This window comes from Eubalaena glacialis, chromosome 13 (genome assembly GCF_028564815.1).
Source record: "Eubalaena glacialis isolate mEubGla1 chromosome 13, mEubGla1.1.hap2.+ XY, whole genome shotgun sequence".
NCBI classification, from domain to species: domain Eukaryota; kingdom Metazoa; phylum Chordata; class Mammalia; order Artiodactyla; family Balaenidae; genus Eubalaena; species Eubalaena glacialis.
This window is the reverse complement of record NC_083728.1, coordinates 56815255-56840924: the sequence shown is the minus strand read 5'-3', so window position 1 is coordinate 56840924 and position 25670 is coordinate 56815255. Positions and strand designations below refer to the sequence as shown.

The window sequence follows — 25670 nt, the reverse complement described above, 5'->3', positions numbered from 1 at the left end:
GAGGACTACATTGCACGTCATTTATATTTACCCCATATTCATCACCTGCTAACATCCTACCACATTTTCTTTCTCCCGCTATCGGTAGCTACGTATTGTGATTACCATTAGCTTGTGAATCATCTGAGACTACGTTGCAGACATCACATCACAACCCCTGAATATCTCATTGTATGTCTCCTGAGGAAAAGGACTTTTCTTATATGACCCCCAGACAAAGATCACCCTTGGGGGACTGGGCGCAGCTGTAACACCGCTACCTAATGTACAGTGCAGATCCAATCTTTGCCAATTGTCCCCAAAATGCCAGGCCCACGAGCAGCCTTCAGTTGCCCGTCTCTTTAATCTTCCATCCAAGGCAGACACTCGGCCTTTCTTGGTCTTTCATGACGCTGACACTACGGGACGAGCTGGCTAGCTGTTTAGCAGGTGCCCCTCAATTTGGATTCATCTGCATTTTCCCCCTGGGATGGGATCAGTGGAGCGTTTTCCGCAGGAAGGCCACAGGGCTATGTTGTGTCATCAGCACAACCGTTTGCTACGTGGTGATCGGGCCTGACAGGCGGGTCCACCAGGCGGCGGGACTACAACTCCCAGAAGGCCGCGCGCGCCCCGTGGCCGCCGCCGGGTCACGCGGGTGCCGTCTGGGCCACGTGACGGCCGTCCGGGTCACGTGGCCGCGGCGCGGGTCACGAGAACAAACACGGCCACGGCGCTGCCTGGCCGGTCCTCTGCGGCGGGACATGGCCAACGTCTCCAAAAAGGTGTCGTGGTCCGGACGCGACGTGGACGACGACGAGGCGGCGCCGCTGCTGCGGAGGACGGCGCGGCCCGGGGCGCCGGCCGGGGAGGCCACGCCGCTGCTGAACGGGGCCGGGCCCGCGGCCGTCCGCGCGGTGAGCCCAGGGAGAGGCGGGCCGGGTCGGGTCCGCGCCGCGGTCGCCGGTGCCGGGAGCCGGGCCCGCGGGGACGCGGCGAATCCGTGCTCGGGCAGTCCTAGTGGCAGAGGCGGGAACGCGCCCCGGGTCCCGTTTGGTAAACGGCAGGGTGAGCTCGGAACCTGGGCCCCGGGGTTCTGGAGTCCTGGGAGGCGCTCGGCCCGGTGACTCGCGGGGTCGAGGAGCCGGCCCATTATCCTCGGTGTTAAGGAGCGTGGGAGAGCCCAGTTGCACGCTGCTGTCGAGTCCCGGCAGCATGAAGCTAATTTATTTCCTCACAGTTTATTCCTTAGTGGAGTTAAAGGGAAGGCAGATGGTCTTCTGCTTAGGTAACCTTTTCCTTTTCTTTTTTTTGGAACACTGTATACATGAGCAATTATTTTTACCGCATCGCTTTTGAACCCCAAGAGATTTTAAGAGCTTAGGTTGCAGAGTTTGCTTTTGCAGTGGGAATATCCGGGGGACTTCACCTGGCTCCCTTCTTTACAGGGAGCGGGACAGGCCTTCAGGGCGACCTTAGGAATGACAAGTATGTGCGTTCAGTTTCCCTTAGCACTTCATTGAAATTGAAGCACAGTGGTTGAAATGTGCTTTGCAGGTCAGCACAGAAGTTTGTGTCCTTAAGTGAATTTCCGTGTGTGTTAATTTTGAGTTAATGAACTTCTTTTGTTGATTGCTTGGCCTTACTCTGTTTTGTGATTGTTTTTTCGTTTTTCTTCTCCTATCCTAGATCTGTCCATTAAACACTTGTGTGGTGTTTAATGAGGAAGGACTCAAGCATCAGGCTGTTTCTCTAGAACTTATCTAGGTTTCCCCAGCTCCCAGAAATGCATCAGACAGTGAAGGTCAAAGTCTGTTCCTTGAGTGGGATCTTCTGTTGAAGTGCTTTCTGTGTCTGCATGAGAAGTGACATGAAAGGGGCGAATTTGCAGTGGTGGGGATATGGATGCTTTGTTGATTTCTTCTCAGAACATTTGTTTCTTTTTTATTCTTTAAAAGAAGGTAATCTGAAGTTTACAAACCAGAAGTATGAAACTGGCTTGGCTTTAAGGGTGACAGGTAGAGAGATTGGAAGCTTCGAGGTTGAATTGGGGTTTATTTCGGGACTGAATGTGCTCAAGAGTTTCCCGCTTTTCTTTATGCATAGACACAGGAGTTGGCTTTTTTTGAAATAACCTGTTGATCTCTTCCCTTAAAACTCATTCCCTTAAAAGAACCTTTGCGAGCTTTTTTGTTTGTTCATTTGCATTTAATAAGTGACTAGCTGCTCTTAAACAATTTAAAACGTAATTTATTGTGTGCCTGTCGTGTGCCCGGCTGCATGTAGTTTGCCTGGGACACAGAGGTGCATGATGCAGTTTCCTTCCTCCTGGCTCCAGTCTCCTGGAAAACCAGGCCCAGTGCTCTGTGAGGAAGGCGTGAGGGACCCCAAGGGCAGGAGAGGTCACACTGGGTCCAGTCTTGGAAGAGTGCATGATCCTCAGGCGGGTGAACAGAGGGGAAAGATAAAGGGAGTGAGCATTTGGGAAGTAAGTCGGAGTGGGGAGTGGAGGCTGGGGAAGGAACCGGGGTCGACCTGCAGGGGAGAGCTGTGGGCTTCGAATTTAGCTTTATCTTGTGGAAGAATCCTTCAGAAGCTGGAGAGTCCAGCCTTGAAGGATCCTTAGACGGCCTTGCGTGGATGGGGTGGGGGGGCACTGGAGGCATTGGTGCTAGGAACTCTGCTCTGGACCAGCAGAGGCAAGTGCTGCAGCCTCCTGTGCCTCAGGCTCCTCACCAGCAGGAAAGCTAATATGCTTCCAGCCCCGAGCACCACCTGTCACAAGGTGGTAAACGCTAGTTACTCTCAGAGGTATTAAAAACAGCAGCTTGGAAGTGATCATCTCTGAGTTGCTGTTCCTGGGGCGACTCCCCTGCAGCTGACTGAACTCCTCGAGGCCGGCTTTCTTGCAGGAGGGTCGACTCTGGACCAGAGGGCTGAGTTCGCTGCAGCAGACGGCGGCTTGTAAGCTGCTCTCAGACCAGGGTCGTTTGAATTAAAATGACAACCCAGGCCAACAACCGCTCTATGAGAATGTTCTGGTGAGCTGGACAGGAGAGCTTGTCTTGCCACCTCCTGGTCCTTCGTGGTTTGTTGCAGGGCGTCCAGAGTTGGAGGCTGGTGTTCTTGCACCCGGCATGGGAACCTGCCAGGCACCATGAGGTGGCTGCTCTGGGCAGTCCTGGGCAGGGTGGGCTGGGGGCCGGCCTGAGCTCAGCCTCCATCTGGCTGGAACCAGGCCATTCAGGGTTGCTCTGCCCTCTCTCCGGCCCTCGGCCTGTCGTGCCTGAGTGTGGGGTGAGGGTGGGTCATCCAGCAAGTTGCTGCCCGTCCACCCCTGGGGCGAGGAGAGGGTGAGGTCAGCCAGCAAGTCATGGTCATGTGGGCAGCAGGAAGCAGAGTGTTTTGAAAACTTACAGAGGGAAATCTGAGCCAGAAACAGGCTCCGGGTGTGGGGGTGGGTATTTGCAGTGTTTGTAAATGCGGGTCCTTTCCAGGGACCTCAGCTTCGGGAAGCTCCGCCTGAGGCAGCCTGAGGGGTAGGACCCTCAGGTTAGTGTTTAGAATCAGTTTTGGGGATCTTACTCCTCTGGGAACTGGGGCATTCTGCCCTGGTGACCTGGAGTCACGGGCTACGGTCAGAGTATGGGGCGCCGGGAGGGGGTCATGTACAGGCAGGCTGCAGGGGCAGGTCATCACCATCCCCACCGGCCCCTTGAGCTCTGCTCAACGTAAGGGAGCACCCCATCTTTCTCGTAGCTGGCTCCCAGCCCCAAGGCAGCCCCTCCAGGAAGTCCCTCTGCCTCAGCGCCCTGTGCTATCCTCCTCCCCCTCCTCCTCCCCCCTCCTCCCTCTTCCCTCCTCCCCCCCTCCTCTCCCCCTCTTCCCCCGCTTTGCAGAGTCCAGGCCCGGCCCCTCAGCTGACCCTCCCCAGAGGGCTCCTTCAGGCCTTTAGTGGTACCTGCCCAGGTCTAGTGTGAGGGGCTCAGAGTCTGGGGGGGCAGGAGAGGATGTGGGCACCACCGGACAGTGCAGAGAGCTGAGGACCAGGGTGGGCCCAGCCTAGTCAGAGGGTCCTGGGAGGCCTCCCAGGCAGAGGCTGCAGCGCTCAGAAAGCGAGGTGCAGCGGCGGGGTTGTTCCCATCCGGCCCCCTCTGCACATCATTCATCAGGTCTCAGCCTAATGCGCCTCCCCAACCCCGAATCGGGCAGGCCTCTCCCTCAGGCTCTGTCATCGCCCTCAAAGCCTTTCTCACGGTTTACACTGACTTTTGTTTATGGGCAGCTTGGTTTTTCTGACTGTAAGCCCCTGGCTACGGAGGCCCTGTGCCCTCAGTGCTGGGGGGCATTGGGCTGGGAGGGGTGGTTAAAATGCAAAGTGGCAGAGTGGGCGGCAGGCAGCTTTTAAATTGTGAACTTTGTTTTAATCATGGTAAAAGCACATAACACAATTTATCATCCTAACCATGTCAAAGTGTGCAGTCTAGCAGCATGAGGTCCATCCACAGTGTCGTGCCGCCGTCACCCCAGCACCTCCAGAACTTTCTCATCCTCCCAAACTGAACCTCTGTCCCAGTAAACACTGACTCCCCACCCCTCCCCCAGCCTTTGGCAAAGGCCATTCTGCTTTCTGTCTCTATGAATTTGATGTCTCATAGCAGTGGTATCATAGGGTATTTGTTTTTTTGTGACTGGCTTCTTTCAACGTCCTCCAGGTTCATCCATGCTGTAGCATGTGACAGGATTTCCCTGTTTTTAAGGCTGAATAATATTCCATTGTGTGGATGGACCACCGTAGGTTTATACATTCATCTGTCGATGGGCATTTGGGCTGCTTCCACCCCTTGGCTACTGTAAAAATGCTGCTATGCACGTGGGTGTACAAACACCTCTTTGAGACCCTGCTTTTCAGTTCATTTGGTTAGATACCCGGAGGTGGAATTGCTGGATCATAAGGTAATTCTATTTTTAATTTTTTGAGGAACCGCCATACTGTTTTTCACAGCAGCTGCTCCATATAACACTCCCAGCAACTGTGCACAAGGGTTCCTGTTTCTGCACATCTTCACCAGCGCTTGTTATTCTGTTTTTTAACCCTGGCCATCCTCACAGCTGTGAGGTGGTATCTCATTGTGGTTTTGATCTTCATGTCCCAAGTCTTTGGCCTGTTTTTTTAATCCGCTTGTTTGTTGTTGTTGGGTTGTAGGGGTTCTTTACGTATTCTGGATATTAACCCTTCTCGGTTACATGATCTGTAATTTTCTCCCATTCTGTAGGACTAGTTCTTTTTCACTCTGTTCATTGTTTCCTTTGATATACAGAAGTTCTTCACTTTGATGTAGTACCATTTGCATATAAATTTTTAAATTTTTAAAGTAATTGTAGACTTACGGGAAGTTGAAAAGACAGTACAGAGAGGGCCTGTGTGCCTTCCTCCAGTTTCCCAAGGTGGTTCCGTCTTACCTCACGGTAGTACCGTGCCGAACCCGGCATTGATTGTTGGCACAATGTGTGTGAGTAGCACCCTGCCATTGTCACACATGTGGATGTGTGTGAGCACGTCCATCAGTGCCTTTGTCCTGCCTCTTACAGTCACCCCCCCCCCCCAAATCTGTCCTCCCTCCAGGTCTGACCTTTCGAGCACATCAGGTCTCTGGAACCACATGGTCTGAAATCTTTCAGTTCTTTCGAAAGCATGGAGATTTCATCCAGGCTGTTGTGTGTATCAATAGTTTGAGGAACTACTAGTAATTAACTTGCATTTAAGAAAAGAGAAAGGAACAGAGACAACAGATGAATCACTGAACTTCCAGTAAATGGCTTTTTTCATCACAAAAGATATTTCCTAAGAGATGCCCATAAAGTTCAGAAAAGAGGTGAAGAAACCAGGAAGGTGCTGGAGGTGGGAGAGGGTGTGCCTGGGAGCTGTAGTGGGGGCGCCATCTCCGCATGAGCTCATTTCCGGGTCCAGAGTGGAGCTGTCCGGTGCAGATGTGTGCTCACCTGGCGTCCTCCCGGCCGGGTGCTGAGGACCCGTTGTCACCTGAGCGAGTGAGTCCGTGCCACGTGGACCGTTCTGCCCCCCTCTCCCCCAGCCGTGTGCGTGGTCGCAGCCTGAGCCTCGGGGACTGTTTAGGTGGCAGAGGTGCTGCTCTGCAGGGGCTGACTTGGTGCGGCGGGAGTGATCACGGGGTGCAGTCCATCAGTGAAGAGTGAGATACAAACGGCCAAACCACCTGGTCTGTGGCCTCCGTCTGTTGGGTTGGACAGCAGATGGGTCTTCTGCTTTCACAGTCCGACTTTCAGTTCTGCATGTCTTTGCACGCCGTCTTCTCCGTGGAGACGTCCCTGTTCCGTGTTGCTGTGGACGGGCTGGCGACCGGCACACCTTTCCTGATGACTCGTGTATGCACGGGGAGCAGAGGCTGCAGCTCCAGGCCCCTTCCTGGGTTGAGTTCACTCTGGAACTGGGGTCCTTCTGGGCCAGCAGGCCAGGCACTCCTGCCCGTGCTTGGAGCTGGGGGCCCGCCCTGCCTGTCTCATCAGATTCAGCAGTTTGAGTGCATTGTCGATTGTTTTTAAAAAAGAAAACAGCTATGTTTCTCTCCTCACCCACCCGTTGTACCGACGTTTGCCGTATATACATAGAGAAAAGTGCAGTCACACAGTGGAGCAGGATGATGGTCTAGTGAACGCACCTGACAAGTTACCACCTGTCGTGGGGTGCGCAGTGCCCCCCGGAATGTCTCCACCCCTAACCTGGAACCCGTTTCTGAGACCTTTGCAGCTGTGGTCAAGTTATGATGTGGTCAGGCTGGTGTCCTCGTGGGAGAGGAGAGACGCGCGTGCATGTATACACGCACACACGAGGCCGGTGGCAACGGAGCAGAGGTTGGAATGATGTGGCCACAAGCCAGGGAATGAACACTAAGGATTGCCGGCATCCATCAGAGGCTGGAAAATCCTCCCCACGACCCTGAGAGGGGGCCCTCCCTGTTGACACCTCAAGTTTGGACTTGTGGCTCCAGAGCTTGGAGAGAACACGTTTCTTGTTTTTCAGATGCCTAGGCTGTGTGATTGGGCACAGCAGCCCCAGGAGGCTCAACATCCCCCAGTGGAGTCACCAGTGTCCCCAAAGCCTCCTCGTCCCCCCTACCCCTCAGTAACCACCAGTAGCAGTAGGGCTAGTGCTGCTGAATTAAATTTTCTGTGCTGGAGTCACTGTGTGCTCAGGGCTCTGGCATGGCGGGCTCCGCGGTCCTTGTTCCTGCACTGCTTCGTGGTTTCCGCCAGAGGAGAGGCAGGGCTGGGCGCCCGGCTGCATTTCAGAGGAGCACCGGGTCGTGTTTTCATGCCGAATGTTCTACACAGTGTTTGTGTTCTGCAGCGTGACTTGTTTCTCTGAAATGCATCTGTGAGAAGCCTGTGTTTTGTTCCCTAGTCCTGGCCTCCACCATGCGTGGCAGTGGGCGTGAGGGCAGTCACGTGCCAGGGTGTCCGTCCTCTGTGGTTGACCTGCCCCTGCGCCCAGGAGTGCAGCCCTGCTTCAGAAAGGTCCTGCCCCGGAAAGGGGCACGTATCTGGGGGGCCTGCCTGGAGGCCTGTGACGGGTCCCCACCTGGTAGCCACTCAGTGTCATGATGGGGTTGAACAGAGAAAGATGGGGCTTGGAGGTGGGGGGATAGAAAGGCTCCTGGAGGAGGGGCCCTCAATCGCCAGGGTTTTCCAGGCCAGGGAAAGAGGGTGGTCAGGGGGACACTGTAGAACAGGGGAGGGTGGGGCTTCCCATCTGGAGGTTGGGCTCCTCAGTGACAGGCTGTGGGTCATGGGGATGGGCCTGGGGTCCAGCGCTGGCCCTGCTGGAGTCTCCCACACGGCAGGTGTGGCTCTGTGCTCCACAGGCAGGGCCAGGCGATGGGGTAGTGCACAGTGCAGCTCGGCCCCATAGCTAAGCGGCCTGTGATTTCTCTTCTGCTTCTAGTCGCCCCATTCAGCATTTTTCCGGATCGGACAGATGAGCAACGTGGAACTGGACGATGAGCTTCTGGACCCTGTGAGTGGTCGTCCTTTCCCATTTTTGGAGCTCCTGCTCATGCCAGGCCCCTTCCTGGGAAAGTCAGGCCTGCTCCTGTGGAGCCACAGCCTAGCAGAGGGCAGACAGAAAACCTGAACAAGAGGATGGCAGACAGTGGCGGTCCTGTGCAGAGCATGGGGACAGAGTGATGTGCAGACAGTGGGGTCCGCAGAGCCTGGGCGACCAGGGAAGGCTGCTCTGCGGGGCCCTGTCCCCTGAGGCTGCCCGATGAGCAGAGGTTGGGGAGTACATGTCAGGCCAGGACCGTTGAGCTAGCTGCTGTGTGCGGGCTGGGGGGCAGGTGCCATGGGCAGGTGTGGGGCCTGCAGGAGGGCGTCTCGGGGTGGTGGGCCCTTGGACATGGGTGATGTCCACTTCTCCTGCCCCTGTGCTGGGGTCGAACTGTCCAGCAGCTGCCAGGGGAGCATTTCCCGAAACCCCCTCCCCCAGACTTGCACTTGACTTCCTCCTTGGAGGTGGCTCATGGTTCCGACTTGCATTTCGCTGAGGCTGCTGGTATTGTGTGTCCTTCGTGTTTTCTGGAGGAACTCTGTTCAGACCCCGTGCATGTTTCTTAATCAGGTTGTGTTTTTATAATGAGGCTGTAAGAGGTCTTCATATACTTTAAACACAAGTTGCTCATCAGTTACAGGATTTGCAAAAACTTCCGCTTGGTCCATAGGTGGTCTCCTCACTTTCTGCCAGTGTCCTTGGAAGCACAAAAGGTTTTAATTTTGATGAAGTCCATTTGATCTGTTTTCTGTTGCTTGTGCTTTGGGTGTCATGTCTAAGAAACCATCACCTAATCCAAGGTTACAAAGATTTGCTCGTCTTTTCTTATAAGAGTTCTATAGTTTAGATCTTTGATCTGTTTTTCACTAATTTTGTACATGGTATAAGATAAGGGTCCAGATTCATTCTTTTGCATATGGATGCTCAGTTTTCCCAGCACCATTTCTTGAGAAAACTACTCTTTCCCTGTTGAATTGTCTCGGCACCGTTGTCGAAGGTCAGTTTTTGTGGGGGTTTTTTTCGTTTTTTTAAAATTTATTTATTTATTTTTGGCTGCATTGGGTCTGCATTACGGATTTGTTTCTGGGCTCTCAGTCTGTCCTTGTGCCCGGGCCACACTCTGCTAATGACTAGCTTTGTAGTAAGTTTCAAAAGTAGGAAGTTTGAATCATCCCACATCGTTTTTCTTTCTCAAGGAGGTTTTGGCCTTTCGAGATCCCTTGCGTATCTCCATGTGGGGTTTAGGCTCAGCTTGTCAGTTTCTTCAGAAACGCCAGCTGGAATTTAGAGGTGGCATTGACTCTTAACATCAAATGTCCCGAGCCACAGTATAGCTTTCCATTTATTAACGTCTTCAGTTTTTTTCAACAGTGTGTTGCAATTCTTGGCGTACAAGTCTTACACTTCTTTTGTTAAACGTATTTTAGGAATAAGTTTATTTTCTGTATTTTACTTTTTATGCTATTGTAAATAGAGTTGTTTTCTCAATTTCATTTTGGATCGTTCATTGCAAGTGCGTAGAAATACGTTTGATTTTGTATACTGATCTTATATCCTTCAATCTTACTAAATGTGTTATTAATACTAATTGTTTTTAGTGTACTTTTGGGGATTTTCTACACATAAGACCATGTCATCTGCAAAGAAGAGTTTCACTTCCTTTTTAATCTGGATGCCTTTCACTTTTCTCTCTTGCCTAATTGCCCTGCTGGTAGAACCTCCAGGACAGTGCCGAGTAGAAATGCCAGAGCAGGCATCCTTGTCTTGTTCCTGATCTCAGAGGAAGAGCTTCAGTCTTTCACCACTGAGCATGATGTTATCTGTGGGTTTTTTATAGGTGTCTTGATCAGGTTGAGGAAGTTCCCTTTATTCCTGGTTTATTGAGTGTTTTTATCATGAAGGGTTGAGTTTTGTCAGATGCTTTTTGTGACTATTGAGGTGTTCATTTCATGTGGACTTAGTCCTTTATTCTATTGGAACAGTATCAAACTGTTTTTACTTTCATACCGACTCACCCTCTGATTGTCCAGACACCACCTGAGTGTCCTGCAGGTCAGTTTGTTCTGACCCTAACTGCCCGGCATCCGTGCAGACCCACAGGCTGAGGGCTCAGTCCCACGAGACCCCCCGACCTCAGATGCCGGTGACAAGTCCAGGCTGTCACCTGTGCTTCTGACTGACCAGCTGTAAGTCGGGGTTCCCACGCCCCCTCCTTGGGTTCCATAACTTGCCAGAATGGCTTGCAGAACTCAGGGGAACACTTTGCTTATGTTACTGGTTTATCATAAAGGACATGACTTGAGAACAGCCAGGTGGGAGAGATGCCCTGGGAAGGTGTGGGAAGGGGTGCAGAGCTCCCACGCCCTCCCTAGGAGCCACCTTCCCAGCACCTCCACATTCACCAGCTGGAATCTCCCTGAACCCCTCCATTTGGGGTTTGTGTGGAGGCTGCATTACACCGGCAGGACTGATTAAATTCCTGGCTATTAGAGGTGAGCTGCTTGCGTCTCCAGCCCGCTAATCCCGTGATGGTCTTCCAGCCCAAGCCCAGACACACTCGTCACCCAGAGATGCCAAGGGGGTGGGTCAGAGGCCAGTGCCAGAACCTGGACGTGGATCACAGACATCTTTCACTAATTGCTTTTTGGGGGTCAACCCACCTTGTGTTCCTAGGATAAACCTGCCTGGCCGCGGTGTTGTGGGACCTGGCCTGCTGGTGTCCTGTGGAGGGTCTGTGTCTGCCAATTCCTGCCTTGTGCTTGTCTAGCTTTGGGCTCAGGAGAGTCCCTGCCCTGTGGGACGAGTGAGCATGGCCCCTTCCTCATTCTGGTTCATTCTTACATATGCTGGGTTGTCAAGTTCTGCCTCTTCCTCCCGCAGGACACGGATCCCCTTCACCCCTTCCCCAAGGAGATCCCGCACAACGAGAAGCTTCTGTCCCTGAAGTATGAGGTGGGCCCCCCTGCTCCCTGCCCTCCCCCACGGTGGCCGACCTGAGCCCACGGGCTGGGGTCAGTTACCAGTGTGTCTGCTGCTTGGTCCGCAGAGCTTGGACTATGACAACAGCGAGAACCAGCTGTTCCTGGAGGAGGAGCGGCGCATCAATCACACAGTGAGTCTGGCGGGCAGCTGGGCCTCATGGCCACGGTGTCCCCACCACCTCCCTCCCCTCTCGGCTCCAGCTGGTGTCCCGGAGTGAGCGCTGGCCGCTGCCCAGTGCGGAGACCCGTGCGGGTGTCACATCATTACCACTGAGGAAGCTGTTCTTAGGGGTGTCGGCTGTGGCGGCTGGAGCGTCAGCATCCGGTTATGACCGGGTTGGGGAGTGCCGTCCCACCAGTGCTCCACGGCCTGAGATGTCGGTGGGGCTGCTCTTCCTGGGACTCAGTGTCCTGAGGGCAGCCCTGTGCGTGGTGGCAGTCACCAGAGCAGGCCACGACGGGACGTCCCGCCTCCGCACCCTCCTGTGACAGCGCACCCCCTCCTGCCCGCTGCCGCAGGCCTTCCGGACCGTGGAGATCAAGCGCTGGGTCATCTGTGCCATGATCGGGATCCTCACAGGCCTCGTGGCCTGCTTCATCGACATCGTGGTGGAGAAGCTGGCCGGCCTCAAGTACAGGGTCGTCAAGGACAGTATCCTTTGTCTGTGGTTGCCCAGAGCCAGCGGGTCCACAGGAGGAGCCCCCACCCGTGTTATGCCATCGGCCGGGTGACGTGACTGGGTGGGGGCTGCATGTCTGGGGGTCAGGCTGTGTGGTGACCCTGAGACGCCTAGTAAGTGCTCCAGGCCCCAGAATCCAGAGTGCAGCCCACTGGGGAGTGGCGCCTGGGTGACACCACCCCGCGTGGTCCTTGACGAGCCCAGACATTGACAAGTTCACGGCGCGGGGCGGGCTGTCCTTCTCTCTCCTGCTGTGGGCTTCGCTCAATGTGGCCTTTGTGCTCCTGGGCTCTGTGATCGTCGCCTTCATAGAGGTAGGTGGGCCCCTCCACCGCTCCCCCCCCGCCCCCCGCAGCGTCTGCCGGTGAGACTCACTGGCTAGACTGCAGTGGAGTCCTTGCTAAGCATCAGGCGGTTCAACCAAAATGAAGCCCACCTGGGCCTTCCAACCCTGGCGGCCATGCCCATCCACCCGCACAGCCTCTCGCCCACTTCACGCAGCAGGGAGCAGAGGCAGCGCCCAGCCCAGGGGTCCGGGTGGAGGGACCCACCGAGGGGTCAGGCGCTCCTGGGGCACCCTTCCTTCCTGTGCCCCTTTGCTTTTCCCTCGGGGCATTGGAAGAAAGAGGGGCAGCGTCCAGGAGCTTCTGTCTGGGGTGCAGTGCAGTGTCCCCCAGAGGGTGCGACAGTGCTGGCCCCTCAGCGGGTGTGTGACATGGGCCTCCCATCATCCTGGGCACCCCCGCCTGCCTCGGGGACACTGAGCCCTCCCATGCCCGAGGCGTTTCCTCCACTCGGTGGTTGCTCTGCGTATCAGTGGGGAGAGGCGAGAAGCCCCTTCCCTGGGCGGCCTGGGCACTGCGTGGCATGTCTTCCTGGGCCTGGTGGTGGCGGCGGCGGCAGTGGCAGCTCACTCGGTCTGTGGACTCAGTGCTGGCGCCCCTCCTTCCAGCCGGTCGCTGCTGGCAGTGGGATCCCCCAGATCAAGTGCTTCCTCAACGGGGTGAAGATCCCCCACGTGGTCCGGCTCAAGGTGAGACGCGAGGTGCCCCCCCCCGGGAGCTCAGGGCTCAGCCCAAGGGGCTTCCTCGCTGGGTGAGAAGCGTGTCATTTGTCCACCTTCGCCTCCAAAACTTGCCCAGACCCATGCTGTTTGCTGCTGACAAGCCTGCATGTGGGTGTGCTGGCAGGTTTTATGTGAACTTTCTTTGGAAAATGGTAGAACTGTTGTACATTCTGAATGACGCAAAAATTCTTGAAGGTACATCTGTCACGATTGTAACCACGTAGGCATATTTTAAGTTCCATACGGTGGTTAGTATTTCAGAGTGAGAGTAGCTGTGTTGAGGGTGAGTTTTTTCCTTTTTTCAGAATTTTCCTTAATCTCATTGTGCATGATCTTCTGGGTAACACACTGATTCCGAGGGGGTTGGGAGGTCAGGTTTCCTCCTGTGATCATTTCAGGGTGTGCAGCTGGCGTGCCTTGGTCTGGGGTTTGCTGGTGGCATCTCTCCTGCTCTATCTGGGGAGGAGGTACTCTGGGGAGTGGACAGGAGGGGGCGGTGCCTGTGCTCCGTGCCCTGCAGCAGGAGGGCAGGGCCCGAGGTGGGTGCGGGTGCAGGAGCCTGGAGCCCGGAGCCCGAGGACGGAGCGACAGCTGCTGTTTGCGTGTCTTGTGTGTGTACATGACCACCTGGGACAGAAGGGCTGAAGAGATGGGCGTGAGGAGAGCATCAGCTGCCAGCTCCCCCTCCTCCAGGACGCGCACCGTGGGTGCTAGCCCCCTCTTTGGTGCTCATGCCTGCCAAGGGCTCACGTGATTAGGTCCCTTCCCATGTGCAGTTTGTCGCTCAGGTTCTTGGACCACGTGTGGCCTTTAATCAGACTTGGTGCAATTTCTTTTGTGTTCCAGACCCTGGTGATCAAAGTGTCCGGCGTGATCCTGTCCGTGGTTGGGGGACTGGCCGTGGGGAAGGTAACGGAGTGCAGCTGCCCCTGCCTGAGTCACTCTGCACCCGCGGGGCCTGGGGCCGGTGTGTCCCCCCGGAGCCGCGCCCATCTGAACGCAGCCGTCTGTGCCTTCCAGGAGGGACCAATGATCCACTCGGGCTCCGTGATTGCTGCTGGGGTCTCCCAGGGGAGGTCCACGTCACTGAAGCGGGATTTCAAGGTGGGTCTTCCCTGCGCCCACGTCCATGCCCCCAGGGCCGGGCCCCTGCCTCCCCTGCAGCCTCCTTCCCTTCGCCTCTGAGGGTCCCTAGCATCCTGTCCGTGGGGGCATCCTGTTGCCTTGGTGCTCTGGGTGAGTGTGCATTTCTGTGAGGAAATGACCTGTAGCTGTAAGCTCACAGGAATGCGTGGCCTAGAGAGGTCGGGAAGGTCATGTGTGTGGGCTGCCGGTGCGCAGTTCTGGTCCTTCTTGCACAGACCTCAGTGTTTAAATATTGCTGTGAATGGGTTATTTTCTCTGGATGGTGGGCAGGCAAGCTGCCCGTGACCCCACTCTTCAGTCCGGCGGGTTGTGAGCCCCATGGTTGATGAGTGGCTTGTCCAGAGGCCTCCCCCCGTTCCTCCCTCCCCTCACCCCTCACTTTTGGGCCCACCTCCCCCCTTTCTGAGAGAAGTGCCTTTGGAGGCACTGGCTGAGATCCTCTCTCTATCTGTCTTGGTTCAGATCTTCGAGTACTTCCGCAGAGACACAGAGAAGCGGGACTTTGTCTCAGCCGGAGCTGCGGCCGGAGTGTCTGCTGCGTTTGGGGCCCCCGTGGGTGAGGAGGGCGGCCCTGCCTGGTCTGAGAGCTTGGTGACAGCCCATGTGGGGGGAGCGAGGCTCTCCCTGCTGTGAGAGGGGTGGTTTGGGGGTTTATGGACTCAGTGCCTGGTGAGGGTGTGGGGTGGGCTTCTCAAGAGGCCCCGATGGCTGCCTCTGTCGTGGGCTCGGTGTCCTGGGGTCTGGGGGCATGGGTGGCAGTGGGTGAGGGGCTGTCTGTGGCTGGGCAGGCACTTCAGGGCTGGGCCACTGGCTGTTCCAGGTGGGGTCCTGTTCAGCTTGGAGGAGGGTGCATCCTTCTGGAATCAGTTCCTGACGTGGAGAATTGTAAGTGCCTGGGACGGCCACCTTCCCAAGGTCGGGCAGCCCTGGCACTGGGCCTCCGTGGCTGGGTGGACGCGTGGCTCTCGGCCCACACTGTGGGGTCTGCACCTGAGCTTCCCGTCCAGCTGGTGGGTCCCTGAGTCGTCAGCCTGGTTCTTCTCCGTCCTCATCGGGACCCCAGGCCCCACACACCTCCTTCCCCCGGCCGAGCCAGTGGGACTCCAGGCCACCTTCCCTCAGCCTTCGGAGGGTCTAGGCGCCACCCAGGTGACAGGAGGGGAGACAGCCCTTTTGCTGCAGCCCCTCCCCACCCTCCGGCCCTGGGCTCAGCCTCTGTACACACTGCCGCAACTCATCACCACAGCTCTGACGGCACTCGTCTCTTTCCGCCTGCAGTTCTTTGCTTCCATGATTTCCACCTTCACCCTGAATTTCGTCTTAAGCATTTACCACGGAAACGTGTGGGATCTGTCCAGCCCCGGTCTCATCAATTTTGGAAGATTTGACACTGAGGTAACCCACTGCGTCGCCCCCTTTTTTCTCTGGTTCTTTCTATGAGCAGGGCCCAGGTTGTTTACTCAAGGTTCAGCCTGAGAGCTGGGCTTCTGGAAAGGTCTAGCTGTTAGCGGTGGGATAAGGCCCTTGTTTGTGAGCACCGGGGGCTGGAGGTGCTCCAGGAGGGTGCACGTGACCCGGCCACGCAGGTTGGGGCGCCCGTCAGCCAATGGGCACTTTAGGGGTGGCTCAGGTGCCTGCAGACTGTCAGGCAGCATCACTAGACTGGTGGCCAGCGCTCCTGCAGCAGTTTCTGGAGGCCGAGAGGTGCAGGCAGCGTTTCTGGGGCGGCCTGCGCTGCGCGCTGCCATCACTGAGCCCAGGGAGCCGCTCGGGGGCTGGTCCTCAGCCGTGGACGTGTCAGAGGTCCTGGGTGGCTAGGTCACCAGCATCCTCTCCCTTGCTCATGGCCCCTCACTTACCCTTTGGCAAAAGCTCAGGCCGCCCCCGGAGCCGCTGTGTGAGGAGGCAGGCGGTCTGCCCGAGCACCCGGCGTTTCTCTCTGGGGGCCTCCTCACCCTGCGGGGAAGCGCCAGGGTTCCCGTGCACAGGCGCGTCCTGTGAAACGTCCGGTCCCGAGTCTGAGCAGGAGCTGGTGGCAGTTTTCCTCACAGAAGGTCTGCTCTTACTCCCTCTGCACAGACGATGGTGTACACGATCCACGAGATCCCCATCTTCATCGCCATGGGCGTGGTGGGTAAGGGCCGTCCCCACGTGGGACAGCGCCAACCAGTGGGGACAGGGCCTGCGGGGCTCCAGGCCTGACCCGGCTTCGAGGGCCAGAGAAGCACGCGGTCTCCACCCCTGCTGGCTGTCCCAGGACCGCCCGGGGCAGCGGGGAGGGATCCCGACCCTGGGAGGACCGGAGCCTCACTCTGGCTGATGACAGCCCCTTGGGAAGCAGACGGACCTGGGCAGCACTCCTTACTCTGAAAGCCCATGGGACGTGAGCCCTCCACCCAGCGGCCGTTTGCTGCCTGGGCAGCCTTCTCCTCTTCCCGAGTCCCAGACACGCAGCTCCTTCCTTGTCCCAGGTGGCATTCTCGGAGCTGTGTTCAACGCCTTGAATTACTGGTTGACGATGTTTCGAATCAGGTGAGAAACCTGTTCAGGGACTGAGTTGAGAGGTGTGGCCACGCAGGGCATCTGAAAACTGACCGGTCATGGGCTCTTGCCCATGGGGCCATGTGGAAGCCACGTGCCAAGCACACTCCTCCACGGTGGTTTGTACGTGAGGGGACAGACCCACTCGGCAGGGGGACGGGTGGGGCCTGGAGGGTGGCCCCTGGCAGGGAAGGCACAGCCCATGGATCCGTCGCAGCCCTGGGTTGATGCTCTTCTGGGCCTCTCACGTCAGCGTCAGCGCGGTTTGTACGGGGCCATCCTGACCTGGGCACGTTTGGTCCAACACAGGTCCTCTGCTGTTAGAGGAGAGCCATCATGGGAGTTCTCTGGTTTTCTGAAGCCTTGGGGGTGGATCTTGGCATTCTTCTTTCTTGTCTTTTTGCACCAACTTAAAATGCAGTTGGGGAGCATCCGGGAGGCAGCCTGAGAGTGTTCAGGAGCCAGGGCGGGTTGGTCATCAGATGAGCTCAGCATCCTGGACGGCTCTCCCGAGTCACAGGCTCAGGTTGCCCTGGCTGCCGCCCCAGCCATCCCACAGCTCGGTCCACCCCGGCTCTTTGCTCCAGGTACATCCACCGGCCCTGCCTTCAGGTGATCGAGGCCATGCTGGTGGCCGCCATCACGGCCACGGTCGCCTTCGTGCTGATTTATTCGTCCCGGGATTGCCAGCCCCTGCAGGGGAGCTCCGTCTCCTATCCCCTCCAGGTAGGCGGCAGGGGCAGGGCGAGTCTTCCCAGACATGGGTGGGTGCCACGTCGGCCTGGGTCTCACCCCGGTCTTTTCAGAGCAGCGGCCTGACAGGTTCTGCAAGGGGACTGCGGAGGTGGGGTTGTGGGCCTGCAGGCGGAAACTCACATGCACACGCTCACCACGGCACAACTCCCCGCATCCCCTGTGCCCGTCAGTGACAAGCAGGTGAACACGGCGTGGTCCGTCCACACAGTGGGTTTCCTCAGTTGTAGGAAGGGTTGGAGCTCTGACACGTGCTCCCACACAGATGAACCTGGCAAACACTGCTGAGTGAAAGAAGCCAGACAGCAAGGGCCACACATCGTGTGGTTTCTGTTTATGGGAAACGTCCAGAGCTGAAAGCGGTTGCTGGTTGCCGGTGGGTGTGGAGTGTGTACTCACAGGCCTGTCACAGATGTGGGTCTGAGGCACATGGCTGGCTCTGGTGGGGCTGTGGGGTTGACCCACACAGCTTTGCGTGGAGCCCCTGCCCTGGTCAAGGCCTACAGGGGCCCACAGTCTGCCCAGTGAACTGTGGGAGCGTGCTCCAAACGTGAGCCTTTGGATCCCCACGTGCCCCAGGGACAGACTCGCCATGCAGCCCCTGCCTGGCCGGATGGCTTCTGAAGCCCTCACTGGGCCAGGGTCTGGCTCTTGGGTCCTGCCTCCCCTCCAAGACAGCAGCCTGACCCCGCCTGTTGTGTGCTTGGTGCCTGATGTTGTCCAGGCCTGGACACTGTGTCCCACTGGCCTGTTCTCTTTCCTGGCTTTGCAGCTCTTCTGTGCCGATGGCGAGTACAATTCGATGGCTGCAGCCTTCTTCAACACCCCAGAGAAGAGCGTGGTCAGCCTTTTCCACGACCCCCCAGGTGTGTGCCCATGCTCCGCACTCCGTGCTGTCAGCCGCAGGTCCCCACGTGGGCCTGTCCCCTCTGGCCTGGTCTGCAGCCGGCCCACAGACACTGGGCCCAGGCCTGGCTGATGGCTTCTGGCCGAGCCCCCACTGCCTCCCTGCAGGGCTAGGTGCACTGGAGCGCGGGGGCTGGCAGCCTGGGGTTGGCTGGTGGCCAGTGCTTGGGAGGGGCCCAGCCAGGCTCCCCACACGTCTCCTTCCCTCCCTGGAGGCCGTCCTGTCGTTCATTAAGACAGTCTCACCTCCCAGGATGAGTTTTTCTTGGCGCTGGTAGCAGAGGTCACTCTCAGTCAGAAAACAGCCTGGTGACTCGTATACCAGTGAGGCGCCTCGCCAAGCTTCACGTTCTTAATAACAAACAGGCTCAGACTGGGCACAGACCTGCTTCCACTTCCCCTGTTTTCGGTTCCACGGGGTGGGGTCGGGGAGGAGGGGCACACCCCCGAGATCCAGAGTGGCTGCTGCGACGTGCTTGTCCGTCTGTCTGTGGCTCTAGTTGTTTCCTGACATGCCAGTTCTGGGAACTCCTTGGTTGTCACATCTGCATATGTCACATCTGCATATGCGTGTGTTTGTGTGTGTGTGTGTGTGTGTGTGTGTGTGCGCGTGCGTGCTGCGGGAGTTCACGCAATTTAACAGAAAGGCTTTTAAACGTGGGCGAGGCCGAGCCCCCAAAGATGCTGAGCGGGCCATACAGGCATCTCCAGGCCCCCTGGGGGTGCTGGCTCCGGGGTTTGTGTGACGTCTTCCCATTTCTGGAGTCATCTGGTGCAGGGTGGTGGCCGTGGCGGCCATGGCCTCCCTCCTGCACCCTCCCCTGACCCCTGGTGGTCTCAGTGCCACCCGTTTCCATGCAGACCTCAGCAGCCACCTTCCCTTGGCCCAGGTCACCGTCCTGCTGGCAGCTCTGGGCCCCGGTGGCCCCAGCTCCCCTCTGCCCTGCCCGCTGGGCTGCCGTGCTCACACTCTGAGTGCTGGGCCCCCAAGACCCGGCACCCTGGCCTCTGAGAAGGGGGTGACTCTGGGGGTCTGGGTGTGACCAGGAGGCTGTGACGGGCTGCTGGGCAGGCAGCTCCGCCTGGGGTTGAGTCCATGTGGCAGGCCCTGGACAGCGCCCTGTCTGCAGGCTCCTACAACCCCATGACGCTCGGCCTCTTCACCCTGGTCTACTTCTTCTTGGCCTGCTGGACCTACGGGCTCACGGTGTCGGCCGGTGTCTTCATCCCATCCCTGCTTATCGGAGCTGCCTGGGGCCGGCTCTTTGGCATCTCCCTGTCCTACCTCACTGGGGCCGCGGTGAGTGGGGGTCTTAGGGGCCAGCTGGGCTGGGAGGAAGGGGCGGTGTTCCCGGTGCCCACTAGGGCCACTGTGGGCCAGAGCAGGGGTTGTGCATGCATGTGGCCTTCAGGGAGGGCGCAGGTGTTGGGAGAGAGCGTGGTGTGGAAGGACGGGGCAGGTGCAGGAGTTGGGGCCTGGGCGTGCAGTGTCCAGGCCTTGGCCCCGGAGCTGCCTCCTGGCTTCCTCCTCCCACCTGCCTCCATGGGCTCCTTGGTCTTTATTCTGTGAGTCTTCTATTTGCATCTTAGTTGTTCAAGTAAGACTTTAAAAAACTGTAAGAGACGCACAGCAAGCCTCCCCTCACTGGGTCCAGGTCATGTGTCCCAGGTTTCCTTCCAGACACGGTTTTTAGTTTAGTTTGGTTTTTTTTTAATTGATACATGACTCATGTACCATAAACCAGTGGTCCCCAACCTTTTTTGGCACCAGGGACCGGTTTAGTGGAAGACAGTGCTTCTATGGATGGGGGTGGGGGGATGGTTCAGGCAGTAATGCGAGTGATGGGGAGCAGCAGATGAAGCTTCACTCGCTTGCCCACCGCCCACCTCCTGCTGTGCGGTCCAGTCCACGGCCCGGAGGTTGGGGACCCCTGCCATAAACTCCCTCCTTCTGTAAGTGAACGGTTGGGTGGCTCTTTAGCCTGTTCGCAGAGTTGTGTAACCGTGATCGCTGCTTAGTTCCAGGATGTTCTCATCACCCCAAAAAGAAACCTGTCCCCATTAAGCAGTCACGTCCGTGTCCCCCTTCCCCAGCCCCTGGTGGCCACTATCAGCTTTCTGCCTCCATGAATGTGCCTCTTCTGATTGTTGTAGGTTCATGAAATCACGCTTCATGGCCTTCTGTGTCTGGCCTCGTCATTGAGCACCATGTTTTCAGGGCTCATCCATGTTGTAGCACGAGTCTGATTTTCACTCCTTTTTAGGCTCCCTGGTGTGGCGCAGGCATTTGTGCACGGACTCCGGTCACTGCACACACGCGGGGTGCCCCCCCCCGGCCCCGGCCGTAGTGTGCACCCTCCTGTCTTAGGCTGCCGAGTTCTGCAGGTGGCAGAGTTCATTCAGTGCATCCCTGAGCGGGCACAGCTAGGGTATTTACAAACTCAGGTGATGCTGCCGCAGACCATTTTTTGTGTAAACTGTAGGATTTCCTCCTGGGCCCAGTGCTGTCAGTGCATCTTGGTGGGTTTGGCTGCCACTTCCCCCCAGCATCCCCTCTGTCTTCCCTGCAGGTCTGGGCAGACCCCGGCAAGTACGCCCTGATGGGAGCAGCTGCCCAGCTGGGTGAGTGCTGGCTGCGGCATGGGCGTCCGGAGGTCAGGAGGGCCACTCCCCCAGTGTGTGGCTGGGCAGGGTCACTGTCCCCATCTGGTGCTATCTGGGGGGGCCGGTACACAGGGTTGCATGGACAGAGCGGGAGCTGCACAGGGAACGCGGTAGGGGGACACGGGAGGGGCCGGCGGCGCAGCCTGCAGAGGCTCGTGCCCCCCCAACCCTCCCTTCCCCTCCCCGCCTCCTGGCAGGTGGGATTGTGAGGATGACGCTGAGCCTGACAGTCATCATGATGGAGGCCACTAGCAACGTGACCTACGGCTTCCCCATCATGCTGGTGCTGATGACCGCCAAGATTGTGGGGGATGTCTTCATCGAGGTGCGGCCTGTGGGAGAGGCCGCCTGCCTTGCTTGCCCTCGCTCTGCGGCCCCTCCCCATGCTCCTGGCCTCGGAGCCTGAGGCTGGGAGAAAGACTGGCGGTCTGCGGCCGCCGCGAGGGAGGGGGCCCTGTGGAGGCTGCCCCGCAAGCAGCCTCTTGCATGGCCGTGCCCGTCCTCTCCCCAGGGCCTGTACGACATGCACATCCAGCTGCAGAGTGTGCCCTTCCTGCACTGGGAAGCCCCAGTCACCTCACACTCGCTCACTGCCAGGTACCCCTCCCCGGGGCAGGCCTGCAGGCTGGGGGGCGGGTGCTGGACACCCCGGGAGGCTTGGTGGGGGCAGCCTGGAGCAGGACGTGGGTGCAGGGCTGGTTCCCCCGGGGCAGCACCTGGGGGTCTGGGCTCCCGGCCCACCTTGTCTCCAGGTTTCCTGAGTCCGGCCACTTCCTGCATGTTGAGCTGTTCGGGAAGCTCCCTTGGCCCCGTGGGGGATCACAGCGTGGCTCTTCCACAGGGAGGTGATGAGCACACCAGTTACCTGTCTGCGGAGGAGGGAGAAGGTGGGCATCATTGTGGATGTGCTGAGCAGCACGGTGTCCAATCATAATGGCTTCCCCGTGGTGGAGGATGCCGACGGCACGCAGGTACCACCCAGCTGCAGGAAGCCGGGCTCGTCATCTGTGCCGGCAAGTGGGGCGTGTTGGGGGGCATGGTTCCCGTGAACGTGGGCGCCCCGCTCTGGGGTTTCTGGTAGAGTTCTGCTGGTTACACGGCTGTGAAGACAGGTCCGTGTGAGCGCTGTCCCTGCAGCTTGGGTAGTTACTGATGCGCCTTTGTATCCTGTGGTCACACCCCAAGCTGCACCCCCAGCTGAGGAGTCGCAGCTGTGCCTGTCAGGAGGTCCTGATGGAAGGTGCAGCGACGTCTGGGCCACGGTCTGCTTTTCGCCCCCACAAATGCTATGGTCTCTTGGCACTTTGTGATTGGGGTCCTGCCTCCCCTTCCTGGGCGTTTGGGGATCCGTGAGCCTGTGCAGGTGAAATGCCTGCAGCAGGGCCAGTGCCCATAGGCAGCCAGCATCGCTGGGGACCCTGGCTGGAGCCCCCAGGCATCCCGGTGCTGTTGCCTGGCCCCTCTGGCCCATCCGGCAGGGCGGGCCCTAGGTCCCAAGTCCCAGGTCCCCCGGAGACAAGGGTGTTTTGTTTCTTGTGCAGCCTGCCCGGCTCCAGGGCTTAATCCTGCGCTCCCAGCTCATCGTCCTGCTCAAGCACAAGGTAGGCTGTCGGGGGTGGCGGGAGAAGGGGGTGGCAGGAGATGCCGGGCAGGGCCCTGGGCTCTGAGGCGCTGCCACCCACTCCCTGCCCCCCCCCCCGCAGGTGTTCATAGAACGCTCTTGTATGGGCCTGCCACGGCGCCGGCTGCGGCTGAAGGACTTCCGCGATGCCTACCCGCGCTTCCCCCCCATACAGTCCATCCATGTGTCCCAAGATGAGCGGGAGTGCACCATGGACCTCTCCGAGTTCATGAACCCCTCCCCCTACACGGTGCCCCAGGTGCCGCAGGGGCGGTGGGGGGCAGGGGCCTGACCCCCACTTCCAGAGCCTCATGCAGCCACCACCCCTGGCGGCGTTCTGGCTTCACTGGCCATTGCGGACAGGGGTGGGGGGCGAGCTCTGTAGGAGGGTGGAGGTGGCTACAGAGCAGGATGTGCTGGCTGAGGCGGGGGTGTGGCAGGGGGGCGGCAGGTCCTGCCCCGCTCCTGTCCCGGGGTGGGGCAGGGGCCGGCGGGAGAGCTGAGGCTGCGTCTACATTGCAGGAGGCGTCCCTCCCGCGGGTGTTCAAGCTGTTTCGGGCCCTGGGCCTCAGGCACCTGGTGGTGGTGGACAACTGCAATCAGGTGATGGGGGGAGCCCACTGCCTGCTGCCTACCAGCCTGCCTGCCCACCCGCAGGGCTCCCCCAGACTATGCTGTCCTCCGCACGCAGGACAGGGGCATCCACAGAGGCAGAGCCCGCTGGATCCCATGACCTGGCTTTGCTCCCACAGGTGGTCGGGTTGGTGACCAGGAAGGACCTCGCCAGGTACCGGCTTGGGAAGGGGGGCCTAGAGGAGCTCTCTCTGGCCCAGACGTGAGGCCCTGGCCCTGGCACCTCCCCCGGGGTGCCTGCCTCGCTCCCCAGGCAGCGGCGGATCCAGCGTCCTCCAGACCTCGGGGACAGCCCAGCCAGCGTGTGACACATGTGGTCTCTTCGTGTTCTCAGTGCCCCCCTCCCCCCCGACCTCATTCCCTCACCCTCCAAGATTTCACACGCCAGCCTCCTGTTTCCTGACTTCGAGGAGTCAGTTTGTAGAACTGCTGTTCTCTCTCTGAGAGATCGCGAGTGTGCGTATGTGTCTGCATGTGTGTGCACGTGTGACAGCTGGCAGGCTGGGCCCTGTGGGTCTGAGTACTACAGCCCACAGGACGGGCCCATTGCCTGGAAGCAGTGCACCCTAAGCACCGCCAGCTGGAGGCCTGGGCGACTCGAGGCTGCAGCAGAGGCCTCTGGTCCTGTCTCTCTCAGCCCTCAGCTCAGTTTGCGGCCGTGAGATTTGGGGTCTGGGCAGAAACACAAGCTGGACTCATGAAGGCGAGGGCTCGGGGGAGCAGGACCACCTGGAGAGCAGACCCTGGAGCCGCACTCCCAGACACCAGTGCACCCCAAGCCACACCCACTTGGTGCAGTGGGCTCTGAGCCGGGATCTGGGCCAAAGGGGAGAGCTGAGACCTTCCTGTGGGCCCGGACCCCCAAGTCCAGCCATGCCTCTATCACAGCACCCATGTGGACGGCACAGGGAAGGCGGGTCTTCTCAGCACATGGGGGCCCCACGGGCCACTGAGGACCCCCAGCCCCGAGAGATGTTCTGGGGCAGCTCTGCTTCCAGTGTTGGGGGCAGGTTGTTTCTGGGATGAGCTGGCAAGCCCAGAGCAGGGATGCACCCCTCCCAGGCTGGGCAGTGCCAGATTTGGGATGCTATGTCCCCAGTGCCCCATGGGACTTTTTTTCTAAAGTGACTCACGTCCCCAGCCCACTTCTGTGATGAGGTCCGTGGATGCCTTTGTGGTAGGTTGGCGGGCACTCCACCTGGGTTTTAGCCCCTTTCAAGGGGATGGGGCCTCGAAAGGCTTCTTCCTTCCTGGCAGGGGAGCCCTCCATGGGGGCACAGGGGTCTAAGTGTGGGGATCTGAATAGCAGAAATAAAGGAATTGTACCCAGACAACCGGTGCCAGCTTCTTGTTCCCACCCAGCGTGGACCACGGTCCAGTTTCCCAGGATTCACAGGCCCACTGGGGGGGCGGGGCAACCCAGGATGCGGCCCTCCTTCATGTGTGGTGCAGGTGGGCAGTGCCCCAGCGGGGACACCCCTGAGAGGGAGATGCAGGCGAGAGGCTCAGACACCCACAGGTGGGGAAGCACCTGGGGCCGCCCCATGCCCATGGGAGGGAGGCCCCTGGCCACTGCATTCTTGTCCACATTGCTCCTGGGGCTGCTGCAGAGCCCTCGGGGAAGGCACTCTTTCCCTCCCCCTGCATCCTGGCCACCGTCCTTGTCTGCAAGCTCAGGTGCACCCAAAACATGGGCCGCTCCGTCAGCACGCAGTCGTGCCTCACCCCTGCCCTGCTGGGCTCCAAGGTGTGTGGTGTGGCTGCGGGGCGTCGGGTTTCCTGGGCAAGGGGTTGCCTGTGAGACACTGACCTTGTCACAGGGAAGCCCCCCAACAGCCCTCGTGGGCGGGTCTGGGCAACAGAGAGCAGGGCCACCTGGGCGGGGTGAGGCACCTGAGTGTCAGTGCTGGCCTGAAGCAAGACAGCCCACAGTGCACCCGGCTTCAGGACCCGGTGTGGGGAGAGCGCAGGCACTGTGTTCTCAGCTGCTCAGGTGTTGGTTATGTGTTGAGGGAGTGATATTTTAGTTACACTGGGTTAAATAAAGCAGACTGCTAAAATTCACTCCACCTGTCTGTCTCACTGAGGTTGCTCAAATCACCAGTGCAGCTGCTCTGTGGCCGGCACCCTCTCTCAGTGGCTCTGCTCACGCCATGTCCCCCTGTGGCACCCTGTGCCCTCGGCCTGGTTGCTGGGCTGGCTGTGTTCAGCAGGTCCTGGGCTCCAGCCTCCCTGCTCGGGTTCTCTGACCAGAGGGCCAATGATTGCTCCTGGGCCTCCCTCCCTTCCTGCCCAGGCCAGGGGACTCCTGCCTATGACAGGCCAGCAGCCACCCCTGCTGGCTGGCCAAGTGGTGCCCCCTCAGATCCTTCCAAAAACGGGCAGTTGGGGAGGCCTTGACGGAATGGGAAAGCTGAGGGCTCAGGTTCCACCGGCAGTTGGGCCGTGAAGTCAGGAGGTTCTGGTGAGAAAAAGAAGGTTCCAGAAGAGCCCCCGCTGCCCTGCCTACCTTGGTTTTGTCTTGGAAGGAGAGATGTGAGGGCAGAGCTACCACTTCACACCTCACGTGCTCCCCCTGGATCCCAGAGCCTTCAGCTCTGACTTTTCCTGCCTC

The 25670-nt window shown here is 58.6% G+C and overlaps 1 protein-coding gene across 4 annotated transcripts; it reads left to right on the top strand.

The window, feature by feature from the left end:
- Positions 1-676: 676 nt before the first annotated feature.
- CLCN7 (chloride voltage-gated channel 7) lies at positions 677-24390 on the top strand. 4 transcript variants are annotated; one of them, XM_061209741.1, is made up of 25 exons: positions 677-896; positions 7961-8032; positions 10946-11017; positions 11112-11177; positions 11566-11698; positions 11931-12040; positions 12679-12759; positions 13639-13701; positions 13813-13896; positions 14401-14494; positions 14759-14823; positions 15217-15333; positions 16018-16072; positions 16410-16470; positions 17067-17205; positions 18005-18098; positions 19269-19438; positions 20709-20760; positions 21000-21127; positions 21314-21399; positions 21644-21773; positions 22344-22403; positions 22506-22682; positions 22946-23026; positions 23176-24390. In XM_061209741.1, exons 1-25 carry the CDS (start codon positions 744-746, stop codon positions 23260-23262), a joined length of 2430 nt encoding a protein of 809 aa, XP_061065724.1. In that variant the 5' UTR covers positions 677-743; the 3' UTR covers positions 23263-24390. The 4 variants fall into 4 exon arrangements, with proteins under 4 accessions (XP_061065724.1, XP_061065725.1, XP_061065726.1 ...); XM_061209743.1 differs by lacking the exon at positions 677-896 and adding an exon at positions 1449-1467; XM_061209740.1 differs by lacking the exon at positions 677-896 and adding an exon at positions 2285-2467.
- The last annotated feature ends 1280 nt before the right edge of the window (positions 24391-25670 follow it).